Raw genomic sequence first — 27,026 nt, 5'->3', positions numbered from 1 at the left:
GGTTCTCCTGCCTCCTGCTGTAGAGGGCACTTTTTAGAGGCTTTTTTAAACAGTTAAGCACTAAGCAGAGTCATCCACTGTGACTCTGGCAGCAACTAGCTCAGCCTTTTTCCTTTTACGTTTTTTTTTCTTTTCATGATGACAGTGGTGAGGCTCTGCCTCCCCTGCCTCCCCTGACTGCACGTCACTGGTTCAGACGTGACAGGATTTTAAAAACAATGATAGTCTTCTTCAGAAAATGGATGTATCCAGGGATAAAACAAAAATGTGTTTTAACGTTATAGCCTGTTATACAGTTCACATATTGCAATAATATATGTGCATAATGCATATTGAATATTGTTCGATATAGCCCAAGGGATCCCAACAACAGGGAAAATATACACTCTCTCATTTGGAAAAACTAAGGGGACTTAAATATGTTGTGGTGATCATTAAGTGAATCACTGTTGTTAAGTGAATCACAAAGTTGTTAAGTGAATAATGTGGTCATTAAGTTAAATTACATGGAAACCAGCAAAATCCATTGCAAATCATGTTCATGTGACATGGAATGCTGCAACTAGTTCCAAAAGTCAGTCAACTGTCAAGCGCTCATAATGCTGTCATGTGACCTGTGGGGTGGTACGTTTTACGATAGCCAGAAGTGTTTTAGAGACCATGAAAGTCACTATAACTCTGAATGGTTATAAAATGACCAGTCGTAAATTGAGACTACTTGTACCATTTCAGTCCATGTGTTATTAGTAGAGAAGTTCCAATCTGGTAATTTTTATTTAAACAGCAATATAGGAAATTTAATAACCATTTACACGTTATATCACATGGTAAATGTATATACAGCTTCTCTAATTTATGTGATTGTTAATGTAAATTGCCAAAAAATAAACCCTTTATTTCAAATACAAATATGCCCTGTTTTTATTATTTGACATAAACATTTCTCTGATACAAGCTTTTAAATATATATAGATATTCCTGGAGCTATCACTGTAATGGACTGTGCCTATTATGGTTGCATATCATCATGGCCAACAAGCAAAATGGTCTTACTTTATGACTCCGCCCCCTGCTCTCCCTGAGGCAGTTGTTAAACAAATCCAGGGTTGTTAAACTCTGCCTGATTGGCACATACTATATCCCTCCTCCTGATCTCCCTTTGGTGGATTTCCTTCAGGAACCCAGGGGTGTGGAATGAGGGGGTGGAGTACTGCAGTATCCTTTTGGTTGGGCATATGGGCGAATGACTGCAGAGCTACTTCAGCTGTCATAACTTTGAAACTGGGCAGTAAGTAGCTTTTGGGGAGTCTGTCATAACTTTGAATAGTTGCTAAGAATACATGTTCTGAATCAAAATTAAAGTAACTACAGTCACTGGCCCTAGCATTTACCACATATCTTCTTACTATATTATTTTTGTTATCCCATGTCAAGGCTATTTATCAACTTTGATACCCTATGTTCAGCATGCAAGAGATTTAGGCTAACTAACTGGGGAGATTAACTCAATTTAATTCCAATAGTTGTCATGTCCCTAAAATAATGCTTACAATTTTGGACTCAAAACAGTAAGCTATATTAAAACCATAAAACAGTCCAGCAAAGAATGTTCAGGTGAGTGAACATGTCTTCCTTTACAAGATTTGATCTCAATTGCCACTGAGTAAGGAGAAAAGTATTTAAGTTAGGTAAAAATATCACTTAGTGGTTGTGTATACATCTTTTCACTGGCAAAATATAAGGATCAGCAGGAATGTTTATTTCAATATTCCTATTTTTCCTATGCAAATATGAATGTAAGGTAAAGGTAAAGGTTACCCTCGCACATATGTAGGGGGAAGTGCTCATCTCCATTTCAAAGCCGAAGAGCCAGCACTGTCCGAAGACGTCTCCGTGTTCATGTGGCTGGCATGACTAACACTGAAGGTTCACGGAACGCTGTTACCTTCCCACCAAAGGTGGTCCCTATTTTTCTACTTGCATTTTTTACATGCTTTCGAACTGCTAGGTTGGCAGAAGCTGGGACAAGTAACGGGAGCTCACTCCGTTATGCAGCGCTAGGAATTCGAACTGCAAACTGCCGACCTTTCTGATCGACAAGCTCAGCATCTTAGCCACTGAGCCACTGCGTCCCATATTTACATATTTAGGCAATTTATGGAAATGTGGCACAACATTAATCCTCCCTGATTAAACAGAATTAGGTAATAGCTATACAGCAGAAACAAAATTCAATTCATTAACTTCCTTTAAGAAACAGCTAACCTTTAATTATTATAAGCTTGTATATCATGCTTCATTCTGGTGTTTAAAAGATTGATGTAGACTGAATTTTAGAAATACATTCTTGAGCTACCAAAATAAACATTTTAAGAACTATTGTCGACAAGCAACATGTAAAACTAAAGCAAGAAGTAAAAAATTATTAAACATTAACCACAAAATAAATACAGCATGAAAATAAAACTTCAGATGTTTAAGCAATACAAAATGGATAAGGAAATGTTTTATCAGACCTTCTATTGTACAACAGTGCCTCAAAGCTGCCCTTGCAAAGGTTTTTGAAAGTTGAACAAAAATCCCTCTAACAGGACAGTGTTGGTGCTTACATATTTGATAAGGTTTTGGCTGCACTCCAATGTATATGCTCATTAGAATAAGTTCCACTTAATGTAAGAGAATTTAGCCCTAAGTAAAAATACACAGATGAATCTTGTGCACATAATTTTGTTCTTAAGATCTTACTATGCAGTAGTTATGTGGAGAAAGATAATGAAAAAGTATAATGTTCTCTCACATCATATAAACACATGACCTACAATTCTAACAATTCACCTTGACAATATTGGAACACGGTTACATAATTTTTCAGAGGGCAAACATTTGTTCTGAATCAGAATCAAAGTAATTACAAGCAAGAGTAAGTAAGTGGTGCAGTGGTTAGAATGCAGTACTGCAGACTACTTCTGCTGTCCGTCGGCTGCCTGCAATTTGGCAGTTAGAATCTCACCAGGCTCAAGGCTGACTCAGCTTTCCATCTTTCCGAGGTCAGTAAAATGAGGACCCAGATTGTTGGGGGCAATATGCTGACTCTGTAAACTGCTTAGAGAAGGCTGTAAAGCACTGTGAAGCAGTATATACCGTGTTTCCCTGAAAATAAGACAGGGTCTTATTTTCTTTTGAAACCCCCCCAAATTTTGCTTGGGCCTTATTATCGGGAGGGCTTATTGGTTTGGGGTTGCCGGGTGCTGCTCTCTTGCGAGCAGCTGCCCGAAGAGCCGGGCACAGCCTCAGGGGCAAACAGCTGTGTTGCGCTATTGCAGCAGCACAACAAAGCCGCCATGAGGTGACCATGTTCATGAGCAGCTGCCTGGCAATGCCCCTTTCCAGCCAGGCAGAGCACCACTCACCGACCCAGTAATATCCCAAAGGCGCTAAGCCGCATGGCGCTCTGCCCGGCTAGAAAGAGAGGTTGCGCGAGCACTTACTCTGCCTCCAGCTCGTGTGCCTCCCTGCCTCACCATACCAATCTCCCTGCAGGGCTGGCCCAGGGCACTGCTGGTGCTGGCATCCCGCTGCCGGCACCCCGCTGCTGCCACCGCCATGCTCCGAGCATAACCGGCTTCCAAACTCTGGAGATCCGCTGCCAAGTCTTCCAGCAGCGGCTGCTCTGGGACTACTATGGTGGGGGTCTGGCTGTTGGAAGACTCTGGTACTTCTCTTTCCAGCCGGGCAGAGCACCACGTGGCTTAGCACCTTTCGGATATTACTGGGTCAGTTGAGTGGTGCTCTGCCCGGCTGGTAAGGGGTGTTGCAGGGTGGCTGCTCATGAGAGCAGCTGCCCAGCAACCCCCTGCTCCAGCTGGGCACAGTGCCACCCACCAACCTAGCAGTATCCCAAAGGCGTCAAGCAATGTGAGTACCTTTGCCCCCTCCCCCCCAGCTCCTGCGGCTTTGCGCCTTTGGGATATCACTAGGTTGGTGAGTGGCACTCTGCCTGGCTGGAGGGGAGGTTGTCCAGAGAGCTTATTATTGGGGGAGGGCATATATTTTTGCCCACAGGAAAAATATGGCAAGGTCTTATTATCAGGATATGTCATAATTTTGGGGAAGCACGGTAAGTCTAAATGCTATGGCTATTGCTTCAGACACAGTGTCAGCCCTGAAGCCATATTGGAGCATCTTCAGGGCTGCCCCAGTGAGGCCGGTTGGCGCTGTGGTAAAGGGAGGGGGGCATAGAGATATCTGGGGACTTGTAATCAAAATAAAATTATTTCTCCTGTGAACCAAGGTCATTCCCACCAGGTGCTGGGGAGGTGTGGACTGAAGCCAACTGGAGTTGGGATGGTGACTTGATTGGACCATGTGACAGATGTGAGGATGGGGGGAAGAATTTTGGGGGTTTGATCTGGGTGGGTAAAACCTCGGGTCTTTCAGAGTTGGATTTTCCCCAGCTGTGCCAATATGACATGCCTAATAAATTTGTGCCTTGAGGAAACCCCGGGCCTCAGAGTTTTGATTGAATTGGGTATGTTACTTGGAATCCTGACACACTGACCATAGCATTTACTATTTATACTTCAGAACTAGGAATTGGATGGAATGGTTCCACCACAAAACCGCGCTCGACTAAACCGCGTCCGACTAAACTGCGCCGCTGACGTCATCAACAGGGCGACAACAGCGCGGAGACAGAAGCACACTGTAAACCCTAAACATAAAATTAACCCCTAAACCTAAACCAAACCCCCCTAAACCTAACCCTTAACCTAACCCTTACCTTAAGTTGAATCGGCTTGCTTTCAAAGCGCTATTTAAAGTGCCCTTCTTTCTCCGCTCTGGCTGTTGTCGCCCTGTTGATGACGTCAGTGACGCAGTTTAATCGGGTGCGATTTAGTCGAGCGCGGTTTTGACGGGTCACGGGATGGAATATATGCCTATGGTTTCCTGGTATCTCTTAAGACCATGTCTATACTGAGCTCACATGTGATCAAAGCAAGTCTTACAACTGACTCCTCGAACTCAGAACAAAGTTTATAGGGCAGGAGTAAGTGGGACAGACTGTGACTGGCAGACTGCAGATCTGATTGCAGAGTCAAGTTGTAGGCCTCTGTTCCTCCTATTTAAATCTTCTCATTGAACTGAAATGTGAACTATACAGAAATTCATTAAATGAAAACTTGAAGTGAACTAAATTACAGTAGTCCCCAACTTACAACCACAATTGAGTCTAAAATTTCCATTGCTGAATAAAACAATTGTTAAGTGAATTTTGCCCCATTTTATGACTTTTCTTGCCATACTTGTTAATGAATCATTGCAGTTATTAAGTAAATAACACGGTTTCTGGTTTCTCCATTGACTTTGCTTATCAGAAACATGATCACATGACCCTGGGACACTGCAACCGACATAAATACATGCCAGTTGCAAAGTATCCAAATTTTGATCACCTGACCACAGGAGTTTTACAATGGTCATTAAGTGCAAAAAATGATCATAAGTCACTTTTTTTCAATGCTTCTTTTCAATTTCAGACAGTCATTAAACAAATGGTTGTAAGTTTATTATTACACCTGTATAATAATAAACCTTTATATCAAACATGGGGAATGATATGATGTTCATATTGTAAGACTGATTTACAAGATTTATCTTGACAAGTGGGGTATAAAATACTACATCTGTGTAACTTATGAACATTGATTGATTGATTGATTGATTGATTGATTGATTGATTGATCATCACTATATGTGCACCATCTCAATTCAAAACTCAAGCCAGCTATGTCTATACAAGAGTGGGGAAAAAATCAAAATCTTGTTTCAAATATTTTTAAGAAATATCTGTAGTAAAAGTATGGCATTTCTCGTAGTTTATATATATATAATTTTAATGAAATGATATCATTTCATTAATAAACAAAAACAAAAAAAACTTGTTTTAGCTTTAACATGCAACTCTTTATTCAGACTGTCTTCACTGTAGATTTTCTTGTACCAACAAGAAGGACTTACCTGTAGGCAGGTAAATGGTGACATTGTTGCAGAAATCTGTGAAGCAGCATTCTCTCCTGGTTACATTCTTAGAACCATGGCAAAAGATCTGTGCCTTCAGCTGCGGTAGGGAAACACATGCCTTTATTACTTCTTGCCGGCCATTCGATAGCATGACAGAAGTCCAACATGCTCCCTCCGTTTCACAAGTGAAGTTTGTTTTTTCACACAATTGGCACACACATGTTAAGCCTGAAATGATAATTAAGTCTTTGGTAGACAACAATGCCAAACAATGCACAGAATAATCCCAACCTAGACCATATTACTTTAGGCTACATGGCACTTGGAGAGATTTGTCTGAAAAAGAAAGATCAGGGTGAAATTGTTTAGATTTTTAAACAGATCTAATATACAGGTAGTCCTTGACTTACAACAGTTCGTTTAGTAATCATTCAAAGTTATAATGGCACTGAAAAAAGTGACTTATAATCAGTTTTCACACCATTTTATGACCTTTGCAGTGCAGCATCCTTATGATCGCTTGATCAAAATTCAGATGCTTGGCAACTGGTTCCTAATTATGATTGTTGCTGTGTCCCAAGGTTACATGATCACCTTCTGACAACCAAAGTCAATGGGGAAGCCAGTTCGCTTAACGTCCAAGGCAACAAAGGATGTAAAATAGGGCAAAACTCACTTAACAAATGTCTCACTTAACAACAGAAATTGTAGTCATAAGTCAAGGACTACCTATATTTTAAATAACATGTTTTTATACAGTGCCTTTGAGGGAGATATAATTTACCATACCATCAAAAATCCTAAATTAAAGCCATGGATCATTTTTTTTTACTACCTGTTCTGTGGGCGTGGCTTGGTGGGTGTGGCAGGGGAAGGATACTGCAAAATCCCCATTCCCTCCCCACGTCTGGGGGAAGGATATTGCAAAATCTCCATTCCCACCCCACTCTGGGGCCAGCCAGAAGTTGCATTTGCCGGTTCTCCCAAAATTCTCTCTCAAAATTTCTGCTACCAGTTCTCCAGAACTGGTCAGAACCTGCTGAATTTCACCCCTGCCATGAATCCAAAGCAAGATTTCATCTAGGCCATGGGTATCCAACCTTTTGGCTTGCCTGGGCCACATTGAGCAGAGGGGAATTGTCTTGGGCCTCACATAAAATATGTAGTATAGTTAGCATATATAAATCACACAATAATGTTAAAAGTTTACAATCTTGGGGGCCTCATTACAGTACTAGCTGTCCAAAGACATATGCGGCCCCTGGGCTGGACATGCCTGATTTAAACCAAAAGATGTAGACGATGATAAAAGTTACATTGATTTTAAGAGACAATATACAATTAAGCAAACTCTCTCAAAGAGTTTGAAGGCCCATTTGCATCGGATCTGCTCCCAATCCTCTGGTTTGTTCTTATACAAAGGACTTTAGAGAGCTGATGGAAGCCAAAATAAATATTATTATAAAAATTTAGCAGGCAATTATGGCAATAAGCCTCCATACACATATTCCAATCAGCACTGAAGATCCTATCCATAGTCTTAACATGGGAAAAGGAAGGAACTTTAATCCCTTACCCCAAAGGTGCTTTTCAAAAAGCAACTGGACTTTCTTGGACTTTTCCTTGAAAATGTTTCTTTAGTACTGAAGAAGCTTCCTGGATGAGAAGCTAAGCAAAACACTTGGGGGGGGGGGGTGGAAACGGGACAAGAAAGTCCAGTTGTCTTTGAAAAGCATCTTTGGGATAACTATGTTCTGGATGATTGAGAATCTCCATAGACATTTAACCCACTACCTGCTGCAATTTCCCAATCTGGCTCTCAACAATCATTGTTGAGAAAATGATCTACAGTATGTCTATAAATTGCAGAAAGATCAGTCTGGTGTGCTAAAGTAGCATTCAGCCTGCCCATGGATACATACATTTTTGAAATATTTTTGAGGATTTCCCTTTAACAAAATATAGCACACCAGTAGTATCATTCTATGAAATACAATTAAAAGCACTGCAGTAAAATGCAAGCATCACTGAACTACAAGTCATCTTAAATTGAAGCCTTAGAAATAACTCACCCAACTTGTTTTATCTATTTGTTCATTGAAGATTTATACACTATCTAATTCCATATTTGTGGCTGGTTAACCAGCTGATAAAAACTCCATTACTGAATGATATATGTTGAGAGACTTCCTAATATTTGCCCTGGTCTATTATACAGATTATTATTTTTTTACAAATACGGAAAGAAAAATAGAAAAGGAAGAAAAAAGCACAAGAAAGAAAAAGAGAAAAGAAGCAGAGGTGATGTGTGAACATTTCTCTGTATTTCTGCCAAATGCTATATTCGTAGAATTACATTTTGCATTGTGTAGTAGTTGTATTAAAATACAGGATACATCTCTTAAATTTTACCAAAACAATCATACCTACATATGCACCTCTGAAGATACTACTTCTACCTACTGAAAACGTGTTTATTTTGTCAGCAAACAGATTCAAAAGGGCTTTGGGAAAAAGAACAAAATTATTTGATCTCTCTTTTTTAATTGGACTATTTCAAGCTCAGTCATTTTCAATATATTGCCTATTGCTGTATGTGCTGTTTATATTTAAAAACCATTTTTAATGGACAGACCCATTTTCCTAAAAGCATATAATTTATTGCAGTTATTTAGTACCACAAAGTTTAGGTATTTCTTGTGTCAAAAGCTCTCTGAAACTATTACTTATGCAGTGCTACAGAGATAATTTTTTCTCAGTTAGTCATGATTAATAAATAAAATTACTTATAGTCTTGTAAACAGCTAGAGAAAGCTTTAGAACATGAAGACATTGCATTTATCATAAATAGGATTGACTACAAATTGCACCAAGGCCCAAGTGATTCTTTCCAGAATTCCTGCCAGTATCATGTCCTTTGCTGATACTTTATAATATGTTGGGAGATAACTTTCATAGACATCTTAATTGAACTTTTGCCTGTACAATCTTTGGATTGTAATCATGGAAGTCATAATTTTGCTCCAAGCACTAATGAGGAAGAAGCTTGGGCACAATTCAGATCCTGCACGTTATTTATTTCACCACAAACCGAAGGTCTATCTGACTTAAAATACCATAAGTGTTTATGTTTTTTTTAATGAATACATTCTGTAATTATCTTCATTCCGGTTGTAGTAGAAAGCAACAAACTTGATGTAAATATCTAATTCAATACCTCAGTGCAATGCTATTTGATGCAAATGTTTGAACTCTTTTGTAGCTCAGAGCTCCTTCTCTTCAATATGCCTAATTCTTGGTAGCCTGACAAAACAATGATTCCCTGGAAAATGCAGTGTTAAATGACTATTGCTCTTTTCCAGGCATTGTTAACTTATTTTTTGTCTTCTTCTACTGTCTTGTGATTACTCCTTTGGGGCTATGTTGTTTCTATCTCTAGTCTATGTCATTTAAGGAGTAGCCATCTCCTATCTCCTTCTCAAGTAGATTACAACTACAAAGCAACTTCTGCTTTTCTCTCCTGCCAGTTACACACTTCCCCATTGTCCACTGAGGTTATAATCTGTTAGCATCTTTCAGGAATGAGAAGATTGCAAAACAGTGTGGGTGCTTCGTAGCTCAGAAACTGTGCATGAATTGTCTAAGAGCCACTGACTGGTGATCCCCAAGCTACAGTTTGGTCACCCTGCCTACCTCACATAAATAAAATCACAAGACTTTAGTAGGACTAGAGAATATTGAAATTGTTGTGTACTTTGCACTGGGGAAAAAAACTAGACTTACCAACTGTGCTAAGCCACGTGGTATAAAGAATATGAGTTATCCATTATATGTTTGGGATAGTAAAGCATTATATGAAATCACTTCTGCCAATAGGTTTAATGTGATACGTAAACTCTGACCCTGTCTTTGACCAGGTCACAGAACTGGAATGCAGGAGTAGCTAAGAGAGAAAGCAAGCCAACAATTGGTCACCTCAAGGACCTTTCTCATTTGCAAGAGTGAATTGGTGCCCTGGTTGACATGAAGGCAAAGTTCCCTGTTTTGTGTTTGATATTAAACTAAGAAGTAGGGACTTGGTTTGACCACATGCTAATGAGAAAATATTCCCAAATGCGTTTTAGCATGTGTGAAGCTAGGATTTCTTGCTTCTTGAAACAAGCCACAGTCCAGCAATGAAATTTGTGCTAGCATTTACAGATAAGCAGAACTATGTTCCATTCCAAAAATAACATAATATAGATGCATCATAACAGACAGAATTGTAGCAATTCTTAAACTATAAAGTGATCTTAATTTTAAAAAAATCTTTCTGCTTTTGCCCAGAAAGCTTGCTGATAAGCTTAATGGACTTTGAAACAACATTTCAACATAACTCAACTATGAGCACGTACTTGTTTACTGAATATTTCTATAGTATATTTTACTGCTTGGAAAACATTTATAGTCACTTAACTTTTTTCCATGAAGAAGTGACTCATGCTTGTTCCCATATCATTTGCTATTCAATATCCCTTCAGCATAATTTCTATCCTATGCCTAAAAGGTCAATTGAATTACAAAAACATGATTCCACAAATTACTTCAAATTCTACATTCCTTGAAAATATTGTGATGCTCTTTATCATAAATTGAATGGAACACTGTGTTCTCCTAGTTACAAATTTATATGGTTTCTACAATTGGTTTGCAAGTTGCTAGGTTGTAAAGCTCGACAAATCCTACAACTATCTGTTAAAATTACTGTTAAAATTACTTCCTTATTTTCCTTTTTTTGTATCCAAGTAATCCCAAAGTAGTGGCCCCTAGCCAACCTTAGCCGATCTCAAAAAGCTAAGAATAGTCATAGTTGGTTGGTATTTGCTTGGGATATGACTAAGAAATCCCAAGATTGTAGACTGGTTGAAAAAAAGTCTCAAAAGAAGACTAAAGTAATGTTGATTGACAATTGCATGGCATATTCATGCAGGAATCAATTCAACTCAATTGAGCTTTTCTAGCGATGATGAAAAAAATGGATGAATGATGATTAAGCTTTGTTTACTTTTAAAGCCTATATTTCTCACAGGTGGTCTGTTTGAGCAATGAGGAATGGGGGTAGGACTACCATTTTGTTTGTCTTTTTCTGAATCTCTTTTCTTCTATTTCCTTTCCCAGCTGGACTTTACAAAAATATGCTTTGCATAGAAATTTATCAGTGAGGCCAAGAGAGCCTTCAAATTATCCTACTGTACTTCTTTCATCAATCTATCTAACTGTTTGTCTATCTATCTCAACCTGAATCAATCCGCTGAAGGATGAAGTTGCTTTAATTTAAGACTATAAACTACTACACTAGTTTAGTGTGGGTTACTAGAAAGTATTTTTCAATTATCTGTCTGGCGCTAAAAGCAAAGGATTGGCCAAAAGTCATCCAGCCAGCAGCATCCAAGTCAGGGGTGAGTTGCTGCTGGTGTTATTGCTGGTTCGCAACCCGCATGCAATGTGCATGTATGCCAGATGTGTGCTGTGCACGCATGCACTCTTCAATGTAAATTGTTCTGTGCGCATGTGTTTCAGTGACTGTTACAGTCACTGAAATCCAAAATGGTGGCAGCCAAGCAGCAGAGAGGGAATTGGTTCAGGGGCGTGGCAGGCCTGGGTTGCTGCTGGTTCTGTGACCAAGGCCTGAATTCCACTACCACGAACCGGGCTGAACTGGCAACAACCCACCTCTGTTCCAAGTTTCATACAGGCTAAGAACCTGAATCTTCCTCCTTTTTATTAAACACTTAGTAATATTTATCAGAAAAGAAACAAATTGTTACAGAACTACAGACAAAAGTCCTGATTTGAAACATATATAAAATATTTAGCACAACCACATTTAATAATGCCCATCCCCTTGGTGGATTTTTGAAATCACAGACTTTCATTCTGCCTGAAACTAACTGTGAAACAAGACATAAGTGTTACTAACCAATATTTATTTTAGCATACGGTAGTATCTAAAGATGAGTTTGCTCTTTTGCCCTAGAAATATGTTTTCCTTTTAGCAATTAAAAGAGCAGTTTTGCCATATGACAAGGTTATATGACAATGATGGAAAAGTTCAGTACATTCCTACTCTATTTAGTTAACGTTTTGCATATGCGATATGAGAGGTTCAGAATATGAATTGCTAGTTGGCTGATTATGCAGCGGTGTGGGAAAGAGATGGCCATGTTCCTCATGACCTACTTGGGAGTTTCCTCATTCACCTCTGATCACAGAATGGAAGTGGAACAAAATCTCCTGTAGTTTCACCCAGTAGAGTATTTCTACCATCCCATATTCCTATCATGCTACAAAAAATCAACATAAAACCCAGATTAACAACTGAATTCAATGTTAGGAATATGTAAAGTGATAAATCACCAAAAATGTCCATCTTTATTATAGAACCTAATTGAAACTAGGGAAAAGAAATTAAAGGCTTAACAGAAGTAGCTCAGACTTTAGGGGCAAAACCAAGGGGAGGCAGCAGTAGAGGAAGCCAGCATAAACTGTTGCATTATTTTCATTCCTAAACCAGGCATCCTCTCCTCTGCCTTCTCCTGAGAAAGAATAAAGCTCTCTAACCAAACAACAACAATAACCCCAAAACAAAACAAAAAAAACAAGAATAATCGAAACAAAGAATGGCATAAGGAACAGCTCAAACGCAACTGAATAAGGGTGTCTAAATTGAAGCTTGTTCTGAAGAAATAGCTGGAAGAAATATTGAAAGATTACTGTACTGTAATATCAAATGTAAGCACCAGCTCATTGCAAGAAACGAACCAAGTGATGTGCAGCACAACTTGTTGATGCAACTTCTTGATCAACAAACAGGGGAAAAAGCCAAACACTACCAAAATGGAAGACCAGGTTGGAGAATAAGATCAGCATGCTAATATCAGATGCAAACAAGCTAGAAGAAATGAAGCTGAAGAACAAGAAGTTGAAAGCATATATGATCACGAAATATTACCTAGAGACAAGGAAGATTAAGGAAGAACTAGAAATAATAAAGCAGCAAATAACAGCCATAGCCAAGAATATTAGTAGATATAAAGCTCAAACTGCACATAGAATCTCCATTTCTGTTGAATCAGAAATATTTCAACCAATCCATCAAGAGAGAGTGCGCAATGTATTAGTCAATACCTGGCAAGGAAGAAACAGTACAATTCTGGGCACGGCTGTGGCACAACCCAATAATTACAACATGAATGTAGCTTGGAGAAAAGAAAGTAGAGAAGAGTGGGGGAAAGAAGCTGAATTGTAAGTACTTGTAATAACTATAAATGGTGGAGAAAAGGGTAATGAAGATCAAGAATTGGTCAGTATCAAGTGCATTTCATGGTTTTTGGTTGAAACATCTGACTCATCTAGCTATTGCTGTCAAGCAATTTCACAACATACTGCATGGAGGTGAAATTGAAGATTGGTTAACATCTGGGAAAACATACCTGATAATGAAAGATCCAAAAAAAGGGGCAGCACCAGGAATTACAAGTCAATTATCTGCTTATCAACAACTTTCAAATTGCTAACTGGCATTGTAGCTGATGTAATCCAAAAGGAACTAGTTGAAAGCATGTTCTCTCCATCTGAATAAAAAGGAAACCACCCAAACAGCAGAAGAACAAAAGATCAGCTCCTAATTGACAACATTATTGTGGAAAATTGTGAGAAAAGTTCAAACTGAAATAGCTAGAATTGATTACAAGAAGGCATTCAACTTGCTGGCACGTGACTAGAAAATCAAGTGTTTATAAATAACAGGAATCAGAAGCTTTGTACAAAGATTAATGGCACAATAGAAGACATAGTTGCTGGTCAATGGTGAGAAATTAATATCAAGAGATGAATCATTCAAAGAAATTTACTGTCACCACTACTGCTTTTCATTGCATTGATTCCTCTGTCAACAACACCAAAGTGGACTGGACTCAGGCTGAAGCAGAAGATCTGAATAGGAAGACAAGAAAAATAGCAACAAGGAATCATGCCTTCATCCACCCAGCAATGTCGATAGACACTATTACCAAAGAGTATAAGAGGGCATCAAATCAAATGTTACAAGTACACCAAGCAGTTGAATAGAAAAAAAGGGCATTGGAAGAATATCTGAAAGACAATGAAGAGGATGCACTGGAAGTAGTATACCATGAAGACTTAGTGAAACCCCCAAAAGACCAAGTTGATCTATAAGAAAAACTAAATAAAGAATAGGAAAAAAATATGGCAAGGCCAAGTATTACAGGGCCAGTACATTAAAAAAAACCACTTGCAGGCAAAGAAGATAACAACAAGACTTGGCAATGGCTAAGAGCAGGAAAGTTGAAGAACAGATCCTCTAGGGAATAAATTAAAGAGTAAATGCTTGGATGATTGCCAAAAGATGTGTTCCTGGAAATACTCTTGTGTACCAAGATACTAAAAATTGGATTACCAATATTTATCAGCTATTAATTAACCTTTAAACCAACTTTTTATTAACAAAAGTTATTTCTAACCATGCACACTTCATGGTAATAAACATAGTTAATTTCCAGATTTTAAAAAAAAATTCTTATTTGTATTCTGCATAATTCAGTCAAACAGACACATGTTTTGTATAAATTGCATCACTTTTATATAGCAGTTCATTTATTAAACATATCAGAAGTTGAAAGATTATTTGTTATAGAATCTAGTTGACTTAGTTCTCCCTATGTCTATGTATATGTACATACCATACATATTGCCCATCTAATATTAACTGTTGCTTGTAGTTGGTATATCTTCATTGCTGTTGCTCACAGTATATTTAATATATTAACCAAATATACTAAAGCATCTCAACAACTGTGGGCAACAGCAATGAAGTTATGCCAACCATAAGTAACAGTTAATATTACAAAACAATTAATACTGACAAAAATAAGATGGGAATAATGTGGATTGTATCTTCCACAATAGCTACAGACAAACATTTAGAAGAAGAACTGTCTAATTACCAATTATTGAACCTCTGGTCCTATATTTCTGGAATATAGACTTGTGAGTCATACCCATTTAGAAGCAAGCTTGTTTTCTAGCCTTTATATAACTACTGTCATTAAAAAAAAATAGAAACTTAATATTAAGAACAGAGACCAAGTAATATCCCCAAAGGATAGTTTACTACCAGGGCAGGGACTTTACACACCTCAGTCTATTTTGAGCTTTCCACCCCTCACCCAAACACATATCAAATTAAATATCTGCAAACATACTCCTCCCAAAGAAGTCAGGAATTGTCCGTCTCAGATTCCTCACTGTGGATGTTGTGTACAATTACCAATTACCTCCAACAGACCTATTAGATCCCACAGATTAGGCCTCCTCCGAATTCCATCTACTGGCCAATGCCGATTGGCTACCACCCGGAGGAGGGCCTTCTCTGCGTGACCCGTCAAAAGCGCGAACGTCATAAGCGTGCTGACAACACCGCAGCGCTAAAACCGCAATGTCAAAAGCGTGCCGACAACAGCGTGCCGACAGAAGCGTGATTTAATTTAAGGTAAGATTTACAGTTAGGTTTAGGGTTAGGTTTAGGGTTAGGTTTAGGGTTAGGTTTAGGGTTAGGTTTAGGGTTAGGTTTAGGATTAGGTTTAGGGTTACATTACAGCGTGCTTCTGTCGGCGCGATTTTGTCGGCGCGCTTTAGGGCTAATTAGTCGCTCATTCGTTGTGCGGTTTTGTCACCGCGCTTTAGACACCACGGTTTAGTCAGGCACGCTTTTGTTGTGCGCGCATTTGTGGTGGAACCCCTTCTCTGTGGCTGCTCCGGCCCTCTGGAATAAGCTACCCATGGAGATTCGGACTCTCACCACCCTTCAGGCTTTCCACAAAGCCCTTAAAACCTGTTGTTCCGACAGGCCTGGGGCTGACGAGTTCCCCGCCCCCGCTCGAATTGTGTGGTTGTTGAGTGTTTTTTAAATTGTTGTAGTTGTTTGTCCGCTGTTTTTCCTCCTGTTTGCATTCCCCCCCCCTTACTTTGGTTTGTGAGCCGCCCTGAGTCTCTCTGGGAATAGGGTGGCATAGAAATGCAATCAATCAATCAATCAATCAAATCAATCAATCAATCAATTTATACTCATTCACTGTGTACAGTATGTGACATGCATTCACAAGTTTGATTAAAGGAACATTAGTTACATCCCATACTTATTATCATGATAAAACCTGAAATCATGGGAGCTGTGAATTCTGAAAGGTTATAGTCCCATACATTGGAAAGAATTTGCAAGCAGAACCTTATGGTGTTAATCAGGGTTCAGGATGTGCAAAACACCAAACATTTAAGAAATCTCTGATCTGTGTCATTTGTCTCCTTTCAAACAAAATCTGATCAAAGATGTTCACCATCTCCTCCAATCCTAAAAAATGTTTCAGTACTATATTTACCTTGCTGTTTGTATAGACCAGGGGTGTCAAAGTCAAGGCCCATGGGCCGGATTTGGCTTGTGGGGTGCTTAGATCTGGGCCGCAGGGCCGCCCTAGAAACAGTGAATAACTGGTCCTCAGTGCCTCTGCCAGACAAAAAGGAGCTCGGGAGGCCACGCACAGCCCCCCCAGACTCCATTTTCAGTCACAACAGCCTCCTGCAGCTCTCTGCAGTTTTGCAGAGGGCTGCAGGAGGCCTTCACGGCCGAAAACTGAGCTCGGGAGCCCATTTTCACTGGCAGAGCCCTCAGGGCACCACAGGCACCTCTGACATGTGTGACGTCAAGCTGGCTATGCCCACTCTGGCCACACCCACCCCGACCCCTCGAGTTAAAATACAACCCTGATGAGGCCCTCAATGAAATCAAGCTTGACACCCCTAGTATAAACTATAGGAATCAATTTCCTCCAGCACATAATATATGTTACCTTGCCATAAGCTTTTAATTACAATTATATTTTGGAGAAAATATGCAGCCTTGATTTATAATGTTATTACCATTATTAAATATATGTACATACACCATGCACACTGGGCTGATCCAATTCAAAAACTCATTAAAAATTGATGGCTAGAGCTATAGAATTTATAATGGTTCAGAAGAACCAGGAAATCTAACAAAAACTAAAGCTAAGAATAATCCCAAACTTACTGGAGAACATGACATTAGAAAAAGAAGTGGATGCATCCACCAACCAACCCATTCTTTTTGCAGACTTTCTGAAAATAATACTTGATTACATTTATTCCATGAATTAGGACTGAATATTCTTTCTGCTATCAATCTGTAAAGAAAAAACATTTGATGAGGGCATAGTTAGCCCTCGGAACAAGATGCGAAACAAGGGTCAAAATAATTTGCTTAGGTTGGCAAAATAGCTTAAAGGCCAAATGTGATTAGAATTGCAGCAAAGCAATTAGGAACTGTTTTTTGGTTAAGTAAACAGTAGCCAAGGGACAACCTGAGCAATCCTAGAACTGTCAGGAACAGAAGTTTAACTCTTTCCTTTCCTATCACAGACTTTTTAAAGACTTAATTTGCGTTTTCTGGGGAAAATGTGTTGGCTGATCCCAACGCAGGATTCCTACTGACGCATACAGTATTCCAAAGGATTCAGATTGTTTCCACAGGGATTATATCTCAAACTCAAATAATCTCAGTCTTTCTTCCCTTCCCTTCCCCCAAACTTCAACCTATTCCAGCATCTTCTCTTTACACTATAGAATTCCTCTCCAGAACATTATGAAGTGCATAGCCTTAGTTTCAAAATCACCACCATCTCCTCCAATCCTAAAAAAAATCCCCCAAAAATGCTGGTCATTTCATTACATCTAACATTCCATGTCCCCACATCAATACACATACTACTTATCATTCCATTCCAAATCTATTTCTTCCTTGGTGGGGAAAAAAACCCAGAAACATCTTTTCAGGCATTTTCTGCCAACATCCCAACTGCATGATTTCTTACATATAATTATGCCATTGTGTTTCTTTGTTCAGAAGCTAGATATGTAGCATCCCGCTGCCCCAGGTGATCTCGAAAATGGTATGATACATCTCTAAAGTGTTTGAAATCAAGCCCTAACCAAAAAGAAACACTTCTACCTTTTTACACTATCTACTCACTTGGTGCGCAGCACTAACTTTCTTGTCAGTGAAATGGATGTCTCAACTTTGTTAGGCTTTAATTCCCCCCCCCCCCAAGTATTTTGAAAGCAATAATAAAACTGGACCCCAATAAAAATATGGGTACAATGATGAAATTAGAATGCTAATCATTCTAGTGAGATAGCTGACTGAATAGAAAAAGTCAGGTTGAAAGGGGCATTTAACTGGAATCAAGTCTATTTTAAAATGATTAGAAACAAGCCCCCCCCCCACTCCCAGTTTGGCTGCAATTTGGGAGTCCTCCCAAAAATCATTTTGTATCTGAGTAGACATTCTAGGACTGCACTCTTGGATTAAATAACCCAACATTGAATAGGGGGTTTACAGCTCGCATATTTGTGCTCAGAAACAGGTCGAGAGATTTATTTTGGGTTTGCTCTCACAGGTGAGCGAGTTACGGAGTGCCACTCCATGTGTGGCTTTTTGTAAATCCTAATCCCTTTCCAATAAAACACCCCTCCTCATTCTCTCTCCTCTGCCCAAATTGGAATAAAATTAAGAGGACCCACAGCTGTCATTTAAGTCGGTAGCCTATAACATGTAAACATATTTTTTTTTAATTTAAGATTAAGCCTTGGAATAGTCGGGAGGTAACCAGATGATCCGTATCTCTAAGAAGGTGCAGCGTCTCTATACGGGTATTGTTTTGACATACCTGCAAACCATGTCAGAGAGCCAAAAAAAGAGAGACTTGGATCGGGTAAATAAACGTCCCTTCTGCCAAGGGAGACGCGTTTTGAAACGAAGGACTTGCCCTTTAAAGACACGGGAGGCGTTTAGCTGTCCTTTGCCCTCGGCAGCCACACCGTCCAACTGAGATTTTATTATAACAAATTCGCCAGGATTAAAATAAGCGCGGCTCTTCTGTTGTCTCCTACAGCATTTTTTTTTTTAAAAAAGAGGCACTTTAACTTACTTTCTCTGTGTGTGTTATTTATCTAACTGTCCCAAAGCGGGATCGCTGCATGACTGCGTGAAGCTTAACTTACCAGGTTATTTATAAGCAAACGGAGTCCCTCGAACTTGGAAAGCACGTTTTAAGCCCACGTTGAGGTTTTGTTTACCTCGGGCACAAACGGGGCTAAAAAAGCTCAGGAAACCCGTCGGCCCGAGTGGACCCAGAAAGCACTATTTGGATAAACTTTGTAAGGCTTTGAGACGGACAGCAAATAATTTTCAACCGGGCCAAAAAGACGATTGCAATCCGAGAGAACACTCCGCTGCCCCGTTCGCCGTTCCCAAGACCCAAGGGGAAGGGTTAGGGGGAAGCAAGCACCGCCGAGCATAACCTCCGACCCGCCGGCCCAAGCAGGCTCCTGGCGCTCCCTTTTACCTGTGCAGAGAGAGGCGCAGGCTGTCAGGACAAGCGCCGCAGCAGCGCCCAGTCCGGAGCGGAGCGCTCGCCTCATGACGGCACATGGGAGAAGTTCTGGCAGATGGGAAGGAGGGAGCCGGAGGGGGGGTGTGGGGCTTACAGGGCCGTCCGGAGAGGCGAGCTTCCCGGAGGCTGGTCTCCCGCACCCCACGCCCTCCCCTCCAGCCGGGCGACGAAGCCGAGCTCTTTGCCACCAGCGACTCTCGGCGCTGCTGGAAGAAAGAGGCGGGCATGCAGTTTGTCTGCCCCCCCCCTTCCCGACTCCGCCTTGCCCGGTCACACCCCCTTGCCCTGCGGAGGGCTTGCCCTGTGAAGAAGACGCCTGGAGGGTCTGTGCCAGCAGGCAGGCAGGCGGGGCGCAGAGGGAGGGAAGCGCCGCTGCAGGTAGCTCGAGGCGGCGTGCCTCGTCACAAGCGGCTCTCCAGCCACCTGGAAGGAAACAGCGAGTCGAAAGGTGGCCTGTTGCACCCCGCGAGCAAAGTGGCCGCTGGACTGCTTCGTTTCTGGCGGGTAGTTCTAAGCGAGGTGGCAAGAGCGCGCCAAAATCAGTGCCCTGTCAATCCCTCGGTTGCCCCCCCCCCCTCTCTCGAGCGCACTTCTTATTCTGGAGTCTGGTTGGTTTGGTTTTTTTACATAAAAGCATAAAGGATATACAGCAGTGGTGAAATTCAAATTTTTTAAACTACCAGTTCTGTGGGCGTGGCTTGGTGGGCTGGCAGGGAAAGGATACTGCAAAATCTCCATTCCCACCATACTCCTGCCGGAAGGATATTGCAAAATTCGGGCCAGCCAGAGGTAGTATTTGCCAGTTCTCTGAACTACTCAAAATTTCTACTACCGGTTCTCTGGAACCTGTCAGAATCTGCTGAATTTCACTCCTGATATACAGGTAGGCTTACTACTGCAATAGAGCCCAACGTTTACGTGGCTCAATGAGGCCTTTTGAGTGAGTTTTGCCCAGTGGTGGGATTCAAATAATTTAACAACCGGTTCTCTGCCCTAATCATTTCTTCCAACGACCAATTCACCAAATGGCTCAGAAAGTTAACAACCGGTTCTTTCAAAGTGGTGCGAACTGGCTGAATCCCACCACTGGTTTCCCCCCATTTGACGGTTTTCCTTGCCACATTACTTAAGTGAATCCTGACAATTGTTCAATCCATAACACAGGTTGTTAGGTGAATCTGGCTTCCCCCACTGACTTTCCTTATTGGAAGGATCGCATGACCCTGCGACACAGCCACTGTCATAAGTGCGAGTCAGTTGCTGAACAGTGGAATTTTGATCGCCTGACCCTGGGGATGCTGCAACGGTCATATGTGCGAAAAATGGTCGTAAGTCATTTTTCTCAGTGTCATCGTAACTTCGAATGGTCACTAAAGGAACTGTTGTAAGTTGAGGACTATGTGTATGCATGGCGGTGGCCACAATAGTGGGACTAATTCTATTTATTTATTTCTATCCTGCCTTCGTTAGTTTTTACAAATAATTCAAGTTGGCGAATGTACCTAATACTCCGTCCTCCTGTTTTCCCGACAACAGCCCCGTGAGGTGGGGTTGGGCTGAAAAAGAATGAATGAATGGCCCACTGGCTTTCGTGCCAGCCAGGGTGTTTAGCTCTAAAATCTGCATGTCATTCTCCACTTCATATAAACCCGAAGTGTTGCTGCTTCACCAAGTATCTGAAATTAAATGTGAGATAGTTATTTAACAGTGTTTCTTGGCAGTGTTTCTTGCCTTCCCCCACTTTCATGTAGGGGCTGGATATCTATATATCTATATTTATATCTAATATATCTGTTTCTATTTCTATATAATTATATCTATCTATGTCTATATTTATTTCTATATCTCTACACATACGTACATATACCTTTTTATTATAAAGGGCAGACTTCTTATTATAAAGGACAGCTCTCCGTTAAATTTAGTTTCCTTTCTTTTTTATTGTTTTGCTCTTGAATTTTCCTTTGTAAAGCAAAGTTATAAACATAAACATTTTTTAAAAGTCTTACCGACTTATTTCACATTTATCCCCTTTTTAGGTTAGTCCCTTAGTTTTTCCAAGAAAATATAGTCAACGTGGAAATATATTGGGAAGATATACATCAAAGGAGGTATTCAACAGTTATGACCAGTTATGGAGAATCAGTAGTGGAAATTTTGAGTAGTTTGGAGAACCGTAATTACCACCTCTGACTGGCCCCACCCCCATCTATTCTCTGCCTCCCAAGTCCCAGCTGATCGGGAGGGAATGGGGATTTTGCAGTCTTCTTTCCCTGGAGTGGGGTGGGAATGGAGATTTTACAGTATCCTTCCCCTGCCACACCCACCAAGCCAAGCCACACCCACAGAACCGGTAGTAAAAAAAAATTGAATCCCACCACTGATATACATGGCTGTTTATAATATAACTTTATTTTATATGCTTACATATTTGTTTCTTAAATTAATTTATGTGATGGACTTAAGAAAGTTTCATGTAAGATGTGCCCCATAAATTAATTTTTTGGAATGGATCATGCAGGAATCCCCCTCATATTTTACTTATTATTTATCTTTTTGAGAATACCCCATTTTTGGGCGCTTGGAATTAAGAGTTTTTGTAAGAAAAATATTTGCCATAAAAGAGACCTGGGCATTATACAGCCCTCCAGGCCACAGCCAGCCTTCTGGCTGTCCCTATCCATCCAAGGGACAGGGATCATGTAAAGTCAATTGGAAATTACAAATCAAATGTAAATAAGTGTATGCCATGTATGTAATACAACCACATTGCTTTTATTCTGAACGTGCTATTTTTTTTTTCAATTTATACATATGCTTGTGTATGCACGTTCACAGCCCTATTGGTTCGGGCCTCCACAACAGTCCCAGTTTCCTATGTGGCCTCCCGCCATAGAAAATCCATGAGTTGCTAAGCGAGACATTTATTAAGTGAGTTTTGCATTTTACGACTTTTCTTTCCACTGTTGTTAAGTGAATCACTGTAGTTGTTAAGTTAGTAACATGGTTGTTAAGTAAATCTAGCTTCCCCATTGACTTTGTTCATCAGAAGGTGATCACGCCTTCTGGGACACTGGGACAACTGTCATAAATATGAGTCAATTTCTAACTGTCTGAATTTTGATCATGTGAAGCAGTGGTGGGTTCCGGATCCCACTGCAACTGGTACGGTTGCAACGGGGCCTGGCATCTTCCACCTGAACGTGTGTAGCACATGCATGCACTCAGCGCTCGCATGCGTCTTACCATTGAGCGACACCTCCACAAGCCTCTGCAACATTCCAGCTGCTGGGCAGAGCATCGCGCAGGCGCTATATACGCTATGCGCTTGCGCGGAAGCGCCGAAAGGTTTAAAGACAGGTAAGGAGCGCGGGCGGGCAGGTGGGCCCTCCGGAGCCCCATACCAGAATGGTACCCGGTGCTCCAGGCAGGCTCCGATATGCTCGTACCGGGGCATACTGCCTGCAACCCACCACTGATGTGAAGTCACTTATTTTCCATGACGTAATTTTGAACAGTCTCTAAATGGACTGTTGTAAGTTGAAGACTATCCCTATATGAATATCGCAAGCATTTCCTGTTTACTAGCTGAGATGGTAAGGGGCATTTTTTTTTTGCCCTCCAAGGCCTATGGCTTTAGTGAAAGCTTTTCCATTTTATTACAGCAGCGTTGAAAAACTTATTTGAGATCCCACCCTGTTCTATATAACACAGGGGAACCAGCTCCAAGCTGTTTTTGCAGGAAAGCTGATTTCAGGATATAAGACAATTATTGGATAATGAAAATAGGTTATTTCACTTATTGACACAAAAAAGCTGTTTGATATTTAATTATTATTATAATATACTATTAAGATGATTAAGAATAGTATAACTTTTCTTAAACTTCTCTGTATAATCATTTGAAGCTAGTTTTTCTTGTTGACTAAGGCTTTTCAGGATTGTAAATATCTTGAACATTGAACATGGACATAAAAATCAGTCATTCATACAGTGCTCAATAAGCCCATTGATTCCTGTCAATATACATTTTGCAAGGAGTTCTGAGTTGGATTAATAGTTTTTCAAATAGCTATTATATAGAGACACCTGATATACTTTAAAAATTACATTCGTCTAAAAAACTCATGTACGCAGTGGCTCAGTGGCTAAGATGCTGAGCTTGTCGATCAGAAAGGTCGGCAGTTCGGTGGTTTGAATCCCTAGCCCCGCGTAATGGAGTGAGCTCCCGTTACTTGTCCCAGGTTCTGCCAACCTAGCAGTTCGAAAGCATGTAAAAAATGCAAGTAGAAAAATAGGAACCACCTTTGGTGGGAAGGTAACAGCGTTCCGTGCGCCTTCGCCATTTAGTCATGCCGGTCACATGTCCACAGAGACATCTTCGGACAGCTCTGGTTCTTCGGCTTTGAAACGGAGAAGAGCACTGCCTCTAGAGTTGGGAGCAACTAGCACGCATGTGCATGGGAGCCTTTACCTTTACCTAAAAAAACTTTATAATATGCCTTTAAAGCACAGCATACAGAGGAGAGTATAAGAGGGCACTTTATAAAATCATATTCCAGTTCAAGGATAGGAAGGCTTCAAGGTAAAATTAAAATAGCATGGCTGCTTGTTGATCTAATTCAAGTTCCCAGCAGGTGGCAGCATCTTAAGTATTAAGCATAGCCAGTTCTAGTTAGTAACTGGATGGGAGATTTGCAGGAAATCGCAGGGCACAACAAAGTTGTGGCAAACCACTTCCTTAAAAAAATTAGGTTAGCATAATATAAAATACAAATGGAAATAAAGATTAAAGGGGAGAGCGGAAAGAATTGTACGGTAAAAAGTGAAAGGAAATAAAAAATAGTGACTTCCAACTCTTTTTGGTGCGGTAAAATGCAAAACACACCCTCCACATTTTGCTTTACATTTCTGATAGAATCAAGCCAGTTACAAATAACAGAGTTAATCTAGTCATCAGAGCTAAAATCAAATTTTCTTTTTTTCTGTTTTGAGCATGAAATCCAGAAGTGGTTTCTAAGTGAAAACAAAACAGAATAAATGGTCATTATCTTTCATCACAATTCATCCCTTTTTCCATCCATTCTTCCATTGTGGGGATTGACACACACTATTTCCATACTGTTGCCAAGAAAACTATATGGCTATGGAATTAACAGGACTAAACCTTGACTTGGAAGTCATTGTGTCCAAGTCTCAACATTTCACAGTTTTTGAAATGTAAACAAATTCTGTTCAACAATTCTGCATATCGTATAAATTCAGAGATGCTATTTGAATTCGGTGTATCTTTTATAGCTTCAAAAAAACTAAACTACATGCTTAAAAAAAAATACACTCAAATCAGTAAATGTCAGGCTTGAATCCCAAAGAAGCCTGATTTTATGGTTTATCTTATATTATTTTGCAGTGTTGAATAAGCTATATAACATGAGTGAAAGGATCCCAGTAAACAGTTGTTGTCAACTCAGTGTTCAAATAGTTAAGAACTACACTGCCAAAAACTATTTTATTTCACTGTGTGCTTATTATAATAATACTACTACTATAGTTTGTTTTATGTTCTTACTGAATAGCTCAAGCTTGCTCTATTTCCTAATAGTTCTGATTTACTTAGTCCCCCATGCCTGTCCATTTGTTCTGCATTTGTTTGACAACTAAGTGTCCACAATTGTATTCACTCTATAACTTCAGAATACAGAATATCAGCATTGGGAGGGATCCTGGAGGCCTTCTAGTCCAACCCTGTGCTTGAGCAGGAGACCCTATATGGGGTCTATACCATTTCAGATAAATGGCTGTCCAAAACTCTATTTAAAAAACTCAGTGATAGAGCACCCACAATTTCTGCACAAATTGCTACATAACAATCCCAGAATAGTCTTGATTTTTGTCATTGTATCAAAGCACAAACATTTTGGACATTAAGATTAAAACCACGAAATATTTCTGTCAGAGCATTGCAACACTGTTTTTGATGTCAATTAAGGAAATTACAAAGTATCTGGAATATTATCACTAGCCTGTATTTAGATTTCCCCCAGCCAGTTGTATATAATGTCTCAAAGATTGATGGACATCCAGTAGCCCTTTACACTAGTGGTTTTGAGGAAGTCAAATGATTTGAGAGATATGCTCAGCTCACTAAAATTATTATGTATTGAATATAAGACAATTTTTGGTCCAATGCCTTTGGCTTGCCCTGACGAGTAGCTTTTGAATTTATACTATAATTTCTTCAGGACATTACTTTCCAATAAAACACATGGAAACCCTTTTATGCCTCCTTTTTCATATAATTTTTATTCAATTTTTTTAAAAAAAGATTAAAACTAATCCAAGCTAAGACAAAAAAGAAAAAAGTATAAGAAAAGAAAAAAGGAAAGAAAAAAAATACTAAGAAGTGGTTTCTGATGTTCTTCACAGGAATTACAAGTAATTATATTTTAATTTCCCTTTCTAAAGTTACATCATAATATTATTTCTATAATCTATTCTGCCTAATCATCAAAGCCATAAATCACAAGTTCTTTTTTTTTTTCATTTTAGCATGAAAAGTCCATAAAAATTTTAAAGTCACCAATAAATGTACACAGCGTATTTTCTATTAGCTATTCAAAACTATGAAAAACACTGTCTACTGAAATAAATTAAGATGATTTCATAGCATCTAATTAATAATTCCAATAGACAAATCTATTAAATTGTCCTAGTATGGTAACTGAGATTCCACATTGCATTATATCATAATGTTGTTTATTTGGCTTTAATATACCACCACACTGTGAAGATGTGAGTGTTGCAGTTTGTTGTAGTTCTGACTACAAATGCACAATTATATGCAATGGCTAATTTTACTAAGCTAAATGGTTGATGGTAAATTTATGCTACCTTTCCTTCTGTTTTCGTATTAAAGATCCTACATAAGATGAAGTGTGCTTGAAACAATTTGAAATAAGTCATAGGAGTTACATAGGATGGAGGAAACAATTTCAAATCAGGCACACTTCCATTGAATTTTAGGCAATGTTCCCTCTGTCCAGGATAACCCTCAGTCACCTTTTAGATTTCGCAAAACTCTCTCAATTCTCCAGAGACGTTTTTGCAAAGTACATTTGGGGGGGTGGGGGGGTGGAGTGGGGAGGAATATTATGGCTATGATGAAGGGCATATGAGTTTTCCCTTTGCTTCCTTTTTTTATAATGATCTGAAACATTGTAATGTGATGTACTTCATTATTATCATGTTTCATAAAACTTTATTGGAGGTGAGGTAATAAAATATCTGTTCTTTAGAATAATGCACATAATCATTAGATATGAATCTGAACATGTGCCCAATTTTGGTTTAATCCCTCTACGCAATACTTACACTGAAGCTGCTTGTGTGTTTAATTCATCTTCTGGGGAACAGACAACAAAATATATCACAAGGTAGAAATGTAGAAAAATGGAATAATAATAAATGGACATGTAT

The 27,026-nt window shown here is 39.7% G+C and overlaps 1 protein-coding gene across 5 annotated transcripts in view; it reads right to left on the bottom strand.

The window, feature by feature from the left end:
- ACVR1C (activin A receptor type 1C) overlaps positions 1-19,741 on the bottom strand; it is a 56,206-nt gene extending 36,465 nt beyond the window's left edge. For 2 of the 5 annotated variants that reach the window (XM_087710309.1, XM_087710319.1), the window contains exons 1-2: positions 19,503-19,741; positions 6,019-6,249 (exon numbers count right to left, since the gene is read on the bottom strand). In XM_087710309.1, the coding sequence (XP_087566435.1) occupies positions 6,019-6,249; positions 19,503-19,578 (307 nt within the window). In that variant the 5' untranslated portion in view covers positions 19,579-19,741. Of the gene's footprint in view, positions 1-6,018; positions 6,250-19,158; positions 19,334-19,502 lie in introns of those variants that run through there. The other 3 variants (XM_087710305.1, XM_087710323.1, XM_087710328.1) reach the window with 3 other exon arrangements.
- Positions 19,742-27,026: the final 7,285 nt, after the last annotated feature.

This window comes from Thamnophis sirtalis, unplaced genomic scaffold (genome assembly GCF_051295495.1).
Source record: "Thamnophis sirtalis isolate CommonGarterSnake01/CBP01778 unplaced genomic scaffold, rThaSir2_p1.2 scaffold_1, whole genome shotgun sequence".
Classification (NCBI taxonomy): Eukaryota; Metazoa; Chordata; class Lepidosauria; order Squamata; family Natricidae; genus Thamnophis; species Thamnophis sirtalis.
This window is presented reverse-complemented; position numbering and strand designations above follow the sequence as displayed.